This window comes from Ambystoma mexicanum, chromosome 9, assembly GCF_040938575.1.
Source record: "Ambystoma mexicanum isolate Mex_15411 chromosome 9, UKY_AmexF1_1, whole genome shotgun sequence".
In the NCBI taxonomy this organism is placed as follows: Eukaryota; Metazoa; Chordata; class Amphibia; order Caudata; family Ambystomatidae; genus Ambystoma; species Ambystoma mexicanum.
Window position 1 is genome coordinate 123,490,755 of NC_090931.1, and position 12,445 is coordinate 123,503,199.

The following is a 12,445-nucleotide window of genomic DNA, read 5'->3' on the forward strand; positions in this document are numbered from 1 at the left end:
ATACGAAACTACATGGGAACAAAACACCACACTCCATGCAAAAACGCACAAAACCGGGTGAAAGTTTAGTGGCGGCGGAACCATAATGCGGATTTCTCAGAACAGGCAGGAGACGATGTGAGTGCGGATTGCACACTTTTCGCTTTATGGATGAAGATTCTGCTCACCCCAACTCAGCAGCAAGTGCCTAGAATTCCGCTTTAGCTCCTTAGCACTTGCTTTAGCATTGATAATCAAATCTGAGTGGCACCAATGCTGAAGAGCAGCAATGATTTTTAAAAGCCAATAAATGTGAAAAGAAATGAAAACAGAACACTCACCCTTTATACAGGTCAAGATCATATTGAAATATGCCTTACATTGTTGACAGTGAAGGTGTCCAAGCAACGGCGAGAACATGTAAAATCTGATACGCTGTGAATAGGCCCATGTTCTTTTTTCCTGGGATTTGGTTGGTAGAGCAAGGCTGCATCTGTGCAGCCCAGCATCTCCTGTGTCACCCGGGTGCCACGGGTGGCATTTGTAAGGTGTTACCTGGAGGCGGAAGGCTCACATCACAATGGCACGCGCACCGTGCACATCCGCACTCCTGCTTGTGGTCGGTGCTCTGGTTACTCCGGCCTACTTTCTCCCGGATCCATGCGGCATGCCGGATATCAGCCCGGGCAACGGCTCCTTCTCGCTGAGGGCGGCGCGGCTAGGCTACGCCGCAAACACAACCTACAACGGTAAGGAGGTTCTGCTTCATTCCCAAAAATAAATTATCCCTAAAAAAGGCAAATCATTAGACTGCCTGCCTGCCTTATACAGGGGCAAGTGCAACTTAGCATCATTTTAACACCAGCGAAAGTTTGCCCATGTACCCATTTTTTTATATTGTGTTTTATCACTAGGACAAACAAACGTTGCCCTTGTGCAAAAATGCTTTCAAGGTATTTTTGCGGTAGCACCGTATTTGCTGTAGTGCTCATACATTTTTTTTAAATGCACCTACAGCCGTGGAAAGTTTCTGTAATGAGCCGTGTACAGTGCAGATATTTAAAGGCAGGTCCCTTACAGCTGACGTCACATCTAGCCAGTCATTGGCGTAGCCAGGCACTGGCTTGGAAGGACTTTCATTCTCCCGAATTGTGGAAGTTTCAGGTAGAAGGCCTCACTCGGGGAAAGGGGCGCAGGTACCTCACCTGTGATAACGTTTTGCCAATCGTTTGGCACATATGCAGCCTCCTGGTCTCAGGGGAAGGAGAGAAGATGGCAACACAATGGGTTAATGTACCTGCTGCAGCTATGTGGACGCAACCAATGTCCTGCTGAGATAGTGAAAGAGATCTGCTTGATATGCTGGGGACTGAAGTTACTGCACATCACCCCGAGAAGGTCCCCTGTTTGAGTCCCAGTCCCACTGACTTCGCCACACTCACCCCTAGTGCTTGCCCTTTTTTCTCGATATTTGGGAGCAGATGTACACAGCAGAAGAGTTACAGAGGCGAGAGTCCGGTAAACAAACTCGCACCTGATAATGCGAAGGGTTGTAAATAATGTGTGTGATCATTCCTGGCCTCACTCGTGAACCACCTTTTAAAAGTGTTCTGCAGCCACCCCCCAAAAAGAAAAAAGAAGCATGTTGAGGCTGAATCCAGGGTACAAAAGTGCCGAATAGTAAGCAGCCAAAATGACCAGTCACCTGGCACAGAAGGGCTCTGACGTTTCATTCTGAACAATAAACAGTGCTTTACAAAGAGTAAAGTACATTCCCGTTACTCTGTAGCATATGGGCAAACAATGAGGACATTACAGGTAACGTGCCATGAGCACTTGACTAAAAGCACAATTGGAAAGCGGCCTCGATGACTGGCCCTGACCACGTACCCTCGGCGTCTGCTGATGGAAACATGTCCATGCGTCCAATGCGTAGGTCCTTGCACTTAACATGTCTCTGGGATCTATTTGTTTGTTTGTTGATTTATTTATGTTTTTGCGAATGGAAGCAAGCACCGGCTTTCAAAGAGCTGTGAAATAGTTTCCAATTACGGTGTTCGAGAGTAACAATCGACCGTGGCAATTACAGTTAACACAAAGGCAGATTGTCACAGTTTACAGACTGATATATAAAGTGTAATAGTTTTCACCAGGACTAAAGCAGTTGGCCAGTGGGACAATGGGGATTTGGAGAAGGCGTAGATACTGGCTGCAAAGTGAACAGAAAGCAAGCTCTGAGGAGCCACAGTGGGCTGAGGGAATTGAGTATAAAGCGAGTAAGCCGTTCGACAGGGTGGAACCCTGGCTCGTCGTCTTCAAGAGTCGTTCTGTTGCGACTAAAGGAGGTTAGTGGAAAGGGGCTTCGTAGTAGAGTATAGGAGAGTTGATAATGGTCCTAGCCCAGGTTGCGAAGAGAGACCCATGCATAAGTAAGGGGGGGTTCTGGAAGTGTCTATCTACCAGCATATATCCCAGGTTAGAGTCTCAACCAGATTCATCAGCTCACCACCCCTTTCACAGAAGAGAAATGTCCACTACATATCAGTCTCTGTCCTGGCAGGCAATTCTCCTCTGAACAAGAGTACCAACAGCAACCCCAGACACGTTGTTCAGCCCGATTGGGCATCGTCAGTGAGGTGGAGCTGTGCTTCTCTAAGAACAGTGAGCAAGGGTTCCACGTCTGGATTACCCTAGTAACTCGGGTGAAAACCCAAAGCTACTTAATATGCATAAGTAAGGGGGGTTCTGGGAGTGTCTCTCTGCCAGCCTATATCCCGGGTTCAAGTCTCAACCAGATTCTTTAGCTCACCATCCCTTCACAGAAGAGAAATAACCACAACATATCAGTCTTTGTCCTGCCCAACGGCAGTCCAGCACCAAAATGCCAGGCAATTCTCTTCTGAACAAGAGTACCGACAGCAACCCCAGACACGTGTTTCAGCCTGGTTGTGCCTCGTCAGTGAGGTGCAGCTGTGCCTCTCTAAGAACAGTGAGCAAGGGTTCCACGTCTGGATTACACTAGTAACTCGGGTGAAAACCCAAAGCTACTTAATATGCATAAGTAAGGGGGGTTCTGGGAGTGTCTCTCTGCCAGCCTATATACCGGGTTCAAGTCTCAACCAGATTCTTTAGCTCACCATCCCTTCACAGAAGAGAAATAACCACAACATATCAGTCTTTGTCCTGCCCAACGGCAGTCCAGAACCAAAATGCCAGGCAATTCTCTTCTGAACAAGAGTACCAACAGCAACCCCAGACACGTGTTTCAGCCTGGTTGTGCCTCGTCAGTGAGGTGCAGCTGTGCCTTTCTAAGAACAGTGAGCAAGGAGTCCACGTCTGGATTACCCTAGTAACTTAGGGTGAAAACCCAAAGCTACTTAATATGCACAAGAAAGGGGGCTTCTGGGAGTGTCTCTCAACCGTCCTATATCCCGGGTTCAAGTTTCAACCAGATTTTTCACTCACCATCCCTTCACAGAAGAGAAATATCCACAACGTATCAGTCTTTTTTCTGCCCAAGGGCAGTCCAGCGCCGAAATGTCAGGCAATTCTCTTCTGAACAAGAGTACCAACAGCAACCCCAGACACGTGTTTCAGCATGGTTGGGCCTCGTCAGTGAGGTGCAGCTGTGTCTCTCTAAGAACAGTTATCAAGGGTTCCACATCTGAATTATTCTAGGAATTTACGGTGAAAACCCAAAGATAGTTAATATGTATAAGTAAGGGGGGTTCTGGGAGTGTCTCTCTGCTGGCCTATATCCTGGGTTCAAGTCTCAACCAGATTCTTCAGCTCACCATCCCTTCACAGAAGAAAAATATTCACACCATATCAGTCTTTGTCCTGCCCAAGGGCAGTCCAGCACTGAAATGCCAGGCAATTCTCTTCTGAACAGGAGCATTGCTAGGGAGGGCTAAGGGGGCTACAGCCCCTGATCTTTTTGTTGTAGCCCCGGATAGAATCCCAGGAGCTACAGCCAAAAGACTAGCTAGCCCCCAGTCCCAACAGTTCCGACATCAGCTTAGCCCCGGGTCGTTTCCAGACCTAGCAACTCCCCTACTTCTGAACAAGAGTGCCAGCAGCAACCCCAGACACGTGTTTCATCCTGGTTGGGCCCCGTCAATGAGGTGGAGCTGTGCCTCTCTCAGAACAGTGAGCAAGGGTTCCACGTCTGGAGTACCTTAGTAAAAGAGACCAACCAGGAAAGATATATCTTTGAGGAATGGTGATGAGAATGACTTGGAGTCACAATTCAGTGGAGCATTCAATTCTATGTAGTTTAACCAAAGTTCAAGTGCTCAACAATTTTGTTAAATATTTTTTTCCAAACTTTTTACCACAGAATTCATGTGGAGACCCTCGGCTATCACCCATGCCCACTCTTCACTCTCCACCCAAACAATATTGACTGACCCGCAACCCACCATCTACCTTTTTGGGTAAAAAGAAAAGACTCAAAAAATATTTGAGTAAAAGAAATGTGACCAGTTGGGGGGTCAAATGAAACACGTAAACCTGAGCATTCCATATCTAAGTGTTCATCCATTCAAATGCTGCCATCTTCCTGGAACATAGTGATAAAGTGGGTATGCACATGTGTGTCCAGCCATGCACAATGTGCTATTCCTCTAGAACACTGTGGCTAGGTGGGCATCAATCGACATGTGTATCTATGCACATATTGCCATTCTTCTAGGACACTATGGCTGAGTGGGCACTCATCTATGTGTTTATCCGTGCACGTGTTGCCATTCCACTAGAACAATGTGGCTAAGTGGGCATCAATCTGTGTGTTTATCCGTGCACGTGTTGCCATTCCTCTAGAACACTGTGGCTCAGTGGGCATCAATCGATATGTGTACCTATGCGCATATTGCCATTCTTCTAGGACACTATGGCTAAGTGGGCACGCATCTATGTGTTTATCCGTGCAGGTGTTGCCATTCCACTAGAACACTGTGGCTAAGTGGGCATCACTCAGTGTGTTTATCCATGCACGTGTTGCCATCAACACTGGGACACTGTGTCTATATGTGCATCACTCGACATGTTTATCTATGCGCATGTTGCCATTCTTCTAGGGCACTATGGCTTAGCGGGCACTCATCTATGTGTTTATCTATGCACATGTTTCCATTCCATTAGAACACTATGGCTAAGTGGACATCAATTAGTGTGTTTATCCATGCATGTGTTGCCATCACACTGGAACACTGTGGCTAAATGGGCATCACTTGTCGTGTTTATCTATGCGCATGTTGCCATTCCTCTAGGACACTATGGCTAAGTGGGCATCAATCAATGTGGTTATCCTTGTACGTGTTGCCATCAGACTGGAAAAGTGTGGGTAAATGGGCATCACTAGACATGTTTATCTATGAGCATGTTGCCATTCTTCTAGGATACTATGGCTAAGTGGACACTCTTCTATGTGTTTATCCATGCACATGTTGCCATTCCACTAGAACACTGTGGCTAAGTGGGCATCAACCTGTGTGTTTATCCATGCACGTGTTGCCATTCCTCTAGAACACTATGGCAAAGTGGGCATCAATCCGTGTGTTTATCCGTGCATGCGTTGGCATTCCTCTAGAACACTATGGCAAAGTGGGCATCAATATGTGTGTTAATACGTGCACGCGATGCCATTCCTCTAGAACACTATGGCAAAGTGGGCATCAATTGGTATGTTTATCCGTGCATGGGCTGCCATTCCTCTAGAAAACTATGGCAAAGTGGGCATCAATCGATGTGCTTATCCATGCACGCGCTGCCATTCCTCTAGACCACTATGGCAAAGTGGGAATCAATCGATGTGTTTATCCGTGCATGAGCAGCCATTCCTCTAGAACACTATGGCAAAGTGGGCATCAATCAATGTGTTTCCTGTGCACGCATTGCCATTCCTGTAGAACACTATGGCAAAGTGGGCATCAATCTGTGTGTTTATCCGTGCACGGGCTGCCATTCCTCTAGACCACTATGGCAAAATGGGCATCAATCGATGTGTTTATCCATGCACGTGCTGCCATTCCTCTAGACCACTATGGCAAAGTGGGCATCCGTCGGTGCACTGCCATTCCTCTAGAACACTATGGCAAACTGGGCATCAATCGATGTATTTATCCGTGCACGCATTGCCATTCCTCTAGAACACTATGGCCAAGAGGGTATCAATCAGTGTGGTTATCCATGCACGGGCAGCCATTCCTCTAGAACATTATGTCAAAATGGGTATCAATCGATGTGTTTATCCATGCACGCGCTGCCATTCCTCTAGACCACTATGGCAAAGTGGGCATCAATTGATGTGTTTATCCTTGCATGCGTTGCCATTCCTCTAGACCACTATGGCAAAGTGGGCATGAATCGATGTGTTTATCCATGCACACGCTGCCATTCCTCTAGAACACTTTGGCAAAGTGGGCATCAATTGATGTGTTTATCCGTGCATGTGCTGTCATTCCTCTAGAACACTATGGCAAAGTGGCCATAAATCGATGTGTTTATCCGTGCACGCGCTGCCATTCCTCTAGAACACTATGGCAAAGTGGGCATCAATCTGTGTGTTTATCCGTGCACGTGCTGCCATTCCTCTAGAACACTATGGCAAAATGGGCATCAATCGATGTGTTTACCCATGCTCGCGCTGCCATTCCTCTAGACCACTATGGCAAAGTGGGCATCAATCAGTGCACTGCCATTCGTCTAGAACACTATGCCAAAGTGGGCATCAATCGATGTGTTTTTCCATGCACGCATTGCCATTCCTCTAGAACACTATGGCAAAGTGGGCATCAATCCATGTGTTTGTCCGTCCACGGGCTGCCATTCCTCTAGAACACTATGGCAAAATGGGTATCAATCGATGTGTTTATCCATGCACGCGTTGCCATTCCTCCAGAACACTATGGCAAAGTGGGCATCAATCGATGTGTTTATATGTGCGCGCGTTGCCATTCCTCTAGAACACTATTGTAAAGTGGGCATCAATCGATGTGTTTATCCATGCACAGGTTGCCATTCCTCTAAGACACTATGGCAAAGTGGGAATCCAATGATGCGTTTATCAGTGCACATGTTGTGATTCTTCTAAAGCACCATGGTTAAGTGGGCACTCATCTATGTGTTTATCTCAGCACATCTTGCCATCACTCTAGAACACGATGGCAATGTGGGCATAAATCTAGGTGCATAGTAATGAGCATTTGGTTGTCCATCGGGCATAGAGGGGCTATGTGGGAATTCATGTGTCATTTCAATGTCAGGCTTCACATTTCAGAGGCACTGCAAAGCTAGAGCTATGCATTTCAAGGGGCATTTTTTCAGTAAATGTGGGCATGACTTGCAAGTTGGTTCGGGAGAATATTGGCAGGAGATGGGCAGGCTGGGGATTGCTGTGCAAGGGGTCGGGGTGATAGGCTGATGTGCGTCTCATGTATCTTCTATGTATTGGCCTTCAAGGACTGTGGGGTCCAGGCTTGGAGCTGGCTGCCCTCTATTGGATGTGCTGATTACGACCATAGCCTCAAGTCGTTGACCTGATGATAATGGCTCTTTGATAGAGTCCACTTCATAGATGGGCAACTGCAGCCATCCAGACTTTTCTTGGTCTATGACTCCAAGGATGCCTTATCATGGACCATACTGATTAGCATTGAATTCACACTCTGCCATGTCTTTCAAATACTACATCTCATTCATCTAAACATTCATCTTTTCCCTTCATTCTGTTCTTTCCATTTAAGTAACCAGATTTACTCAGATAATGGACCGAGGGCCTGATTCATGGAATATTTAGCGCTGTGCAAAGTGACTTTGCACTGCCAACCAACACCCTGACTCACAGACCGTGGCCCAGTGTATTGTTGCAGTACAAAATGAACGTTGCACTGACTTTGCACTGCAGAAATGCACTTTCCACAGTTCCATGAATCAGGGTTTGTGTCGGCAGTGCAAAGTCACTCCAGGGCAAAGTCACTTTGAATCGTGCAAACCATTCCATGACTCGGGGCCTTAACGTCTCACAAGAGTTGCATTCATGTATTTCTAAGCACTTCCCACAGAATACATGCAGGATAAACATGCGAATATGCGAGCTAATGTGAAAGTACAAATAACTTAAATTCACCAGAAGTATTTATGCAACCACTGCAAACTTAATAAATATGGTATTTGTTATTCACACACGGGGGGAGCTTGCCTAGCCAATCAGGTAGCCCAGAATGCAGGCGGAATCCAACACTTACTGCCCGTTTTCTCTTGGCCACCTGTGGACCTTCCCCAGGTGCCTGCATTTTATTTCCATGCCTCGCTGGAAACCTCTCAGCTTCCCCTCTCCCCCCTGCTCCCCACAGAATCTAGCACCCCCAGGTGGATCCTCTCCCCAGCTACCTGCCCGCGCCTGGGCCCTCATCTTGCTGGCCATGCCACCGTCCCTTTGCTAACTCCATGCCGGCCATCTTGCTTCCCCGTTTTTGATTTAGCGACATTGGGAACACGATACTCGATGAGTCTATTTGCATGAAAAAGAAAATAATACTTGCATGGGTTTCTGATCCCAGAGGAATATCGATCATGTGCAGGGCCGGTTACATTCGTGAGCCCTCGTCAAGGGCCTGGTAACCTTGGGCTCGGGCTGGCGAGCCATTACCTGTCCTCTATGACCCCCGAGGGTGGGGCTGATGGGTATAATGACGCACCTGCGCAATGCTTCTATTCACCCTGATCATTCGTGTTGTCGCATAACACGCATTAACAGGTACTGCTCCCTTGAGCAATCTTTATATTGGGGAATAGTTTATGGGGTTCTAATTTTCCCTCAAAGGGAGAGAGATGGGATTTCCGTCTTGCTATTAGTGCTATTTTCAGGAATTGCTTTCTTGGTTCCAGTCCCCACCCACCTCAGACATGTTGTCTGAGCATTGGCAGGTGAGTTAAATCTTGATAATTTGAAGGAACTGTAATTTGTCCGGCCTTGGGAACTCACTCGAGGGTGAACAGATCTGCATACATGTCCCCTCAAAAGTGAATGCTTCTTCCCTGCCGCTGACACACAGACACATGTCACACGATGGAGAACAGATATGCATACATGTCCCCTCAAAAGTGAATGCTTCTTCCCTGCCTCTGACACAAAGACACATGTCACACGAGGGAGAACAGATATGCATACATGCCCCCTCAAAGTGAATGCTTCTTCCCAGCCGCTGACACACAGACATATATGTCACACGAGGGAGAACAGATATGCATACATGTCCCCTCAAAGTGAATGCTTCTTCCGTGCCGCTGACACAGAGGGACATGTCACTCGAGGGTGAACAGATCTGCATACATGTCCCCTCAAAGTGAATGCTTCTTCCCAGCCGCTGACACACAGACATATGTCACACGAGGGAGAACAGATATGCATATATGTCCCCTCAAAGTGAATGCTTCTTCCCTGCCTCCTACACACAGACACATGTCACACGAGGGAGAACAGATATGCATACATGTCCCCTCAAAGTGAATGCTTCTTCCCTGCCGCTGACACAGAGGGACATGTCACTCGAGGGTGAACAGATCTGCATACATGTCCCCTCAAAGTGAATGCTTCTTCCCAGCCGCTGACACACAGACATATGTCACACGAGGGAGAACAAATATGCATATATGTCCCCTCAAAGTGAATGCTTCTTCCCTGCCTCCTACACACAGACACATGTCACACGAGGGAGAACAGATATGCATACATGTCCCCTTAAAGTGAATGCTTCTTCCCTGCCAGATCTGCATACATATCCCCTCAAAGTGAATGCTTCTTCCCTGCCTCTGACACACAGACACATGTCAGTGGGGAAGCTGGGGCCCCCGAGTCTCCAGAGTGTAGGGGTGCTAGGCCTGCATAGGTTCTTAGCATCGCTGATGTCTTCTCCAGCCCTACATGTGATCAGACCTTCACATGATTGGCAGGTGTGCGAGACCCCGCCTGCACCGCAGCCAGGCATAGACAAACTGTAGAGTTTCATCTGTTTTATATCATAGGAGGCGGATTGGTGAAAGACATGTTTCGTTTGATTGGCTGTGCGTTGCCATGGAATATCAAAAAGGCTGCATATTCAGGACAATGGTGGCATTGTAGGGGAACCCCGATATTTAGACAGGTCCAGTGCAGGCATTTACGTTGCCTTTGGTGCCCTCTTGTCCATGCAATATGGACAGAATCTATGTTTTAAGACTAAACATTGCATCCTCCGGAAGGCACCGATATTCTCTTCTGTGTAGCCAACCCTGTGTTTAGATAACAGAAACGCATAAGTCCCCGCTAGTGCGTGTCCTTCAACTGGAACGCTCTATGGGCGCGAGTCGTGGAATATTTGGTTGCAATTGAATTTGCGCTGACGAAAAGTGACGTTGCACAGCAAAAATACACTTTGCACGGTTCCATGAATCAGGGTTTGTGTCGGTAGTGCAAAGTCACTTTTCAGGAGTGCAAGTTCTATCGGGGGAGTCTGCTTGTCTATGCAGAATGAGCATAGTGCAGAGTTACCTAGTAAGTAAATGAAAAGCAACCTACTGGGAGGGAGAGGAGAAGAGTGTTAGTAGTGAGAAGAAGCCTGGTAGTAGTGGGAAGAAGAGTGGTAGTAGTGAGAGCAAGGGTGGTAGTAGTCAGAGGAAGGGTGGTAGTAGAGGGAAGAAGTCTTATAGTAGTGAGAGAAAGAGTGGTAGTAGTGGGAAGAACAGTGGTAGTAGTGAGAGGAAGGGTGGTAGTAGTGGGAAGAATGGTGGTGGTAGTGAGAGTAAGAGTGGTAATACTGGGAAGAACAGTGGTAGTAGTGAGAGGAAGAGTGGTAGTAGTGGGAGAAGAGTGGTCATAGTGAGAGGAAGGGTGGTAGTAGTGGGAAGTAGAGTGGTCGTAGTGAGAGGAAGGGTGGTAGTAGTGGGAAGAAGAATGGTAGTAGTGAGAGGAAGGGTGGTAGTAGTGGGAAGAAGAGTGGTAGTAGTGAGAGGAAGAGTGGTAGTAGTGGGAAGAAGAGTGGTAGTAGTGATAGGAAGGGTGGTAGTAGTGGAAAGAAGAGTTATAGTAGTGAGAGGAAGGGTGGTAGTGGGAAGAAGAGTGGTAGTAGTGAGAGGAAGGGTGGTAGTAGTGGGAAGAAGAGTGGTAGTAGTGAGAGGAAGGGTGGTAGAAGTGGGAAGAAGGGTGGTAATAGTGAGAGGAAGAGTGGTAGTAGTGGGAAGAAGAGTGGTTGTAGTGTTAGGAAGGGTGGTAGTAGTGGGAAGAAGAGTGGTAGTAGTGAGAGGAAGAGTGGTAGTAGTGGGAAGAAGAGTGGTAGTAGTGATAGGAAGGGTGGTAGTAGTGGAAAGAAGAGTTATAGTAGTGAGAGGAAGGGTGGTAGTGGAAAGAAGAGTGGTAGTAGTGAGAGGAAGGGTGGTAGTAGTAGGAAGAAGAGTGGTAGTAGTGAGAGGAAGGGTGGTAGTAGTGGGAAGAAGAGTGGTCTTAGTGAGAGGAAGGGTAGTAGTAGAGGGAAGAAGAGTGGTAGTAGTGAGAGGAAGAGTGGTAGTAGTGGGAATAAGAGTCATAGTAGTGAGGGTAAAGGTGGTAGTAGTGGGGAGAAGAGTGGTAGTAGTGAGAGGAAGGGTGGTAGTAGTGGGAAGAAGAGTGTTAGTAGTGAGATGAAGGTTAGTAGTGGGAAGAAGAGTGGTAGTAATGAGAGGAAGAGTGGTAATAATGGTAAGAAGAGTGGTAGTAGTGAGAGAAAGAGTGGTAGTATTGAGAGGAAGGGTGGTAGTAGTGGGAGGAAGGGTGGTAGTAGTCAGAGGAAGGGTGGTAGTAGAGGGAAGAAGTCTTATAGTAGTGAGAGAAAGAGTGGTAGTAGTGGGAAGAAGAGTGGTAGTAGTGAGAGGAAGAGTGGTAGTAGTGGGAAGAAGAGTGGTAGTAGTGAGAGTAAGAGTGGTAATAATGGGAAGAACAGTGGTAGTAGTGAAAGGAAGAGTGGTAGTAGTGGGAAGAAGAGTGGTCATAGTGAGAGGAAGGGTGGTAGTAGTGGGAAGTAGAGTGGTTGTAGTGAGAGGAAGGGTGGTAGTAGTGGGAAGAAGAGTGATAGTAATGAGAGGAAGAGTGGTAGTAGTGGGAAGAAGAGTGTTCATAGTGAGAGGAAGGGTGGTAGTAGTGGAAAGTAGAGAGCTCATAGTGAGAGGAAGGGTGGTAGTAGTGGGAAGAAGAGTGGTAGTAGTGAGAGGAAGGAGTGCCCGTCAACTGACCAAAGAAAGACTCCTACCCTTCTTACAGGGACCCGCCTTCACAGCCCCATTCTCCAACGACCCGGAAACTCTGGCAAAAAATTATGATACGGCCATCACAGCAGCAATCAATACCATCGCCCCACTTAAACTTCGGAAAACCAAACCCACTAGACACGCTAATGCGTGGTTCACCCAAGACCTTCTAAAACTACGCTCCGACAAACGGGCAGCATTAGCTCTT

The 12,445-nt window shown here is 47.3% G+C and overlaps 1 protein-coding gene across 1 annotated transcript in view; it reads left to right on the forward strand.

Moving 5' to 3' along the window:
* Positions 1–511: 511 nt before the first annotated feature.
* Positions 512–12,445, forward strand: part of LOC138487718 (uncharacterized) — a 67,936-nt gene continuing 56,002 nt past the window's right edge. Inside the window, exon 1 of the mRNA XM_069614263.1 lies at positions 512–728. Coding sequence (XP_069470364.1) covers positions 560–728 — 169 coding nt within the window. The 5' untranslated portion in view covers positions 512–559. The remainder of the gene's footprint in view (positions 729–12,445) is intronic.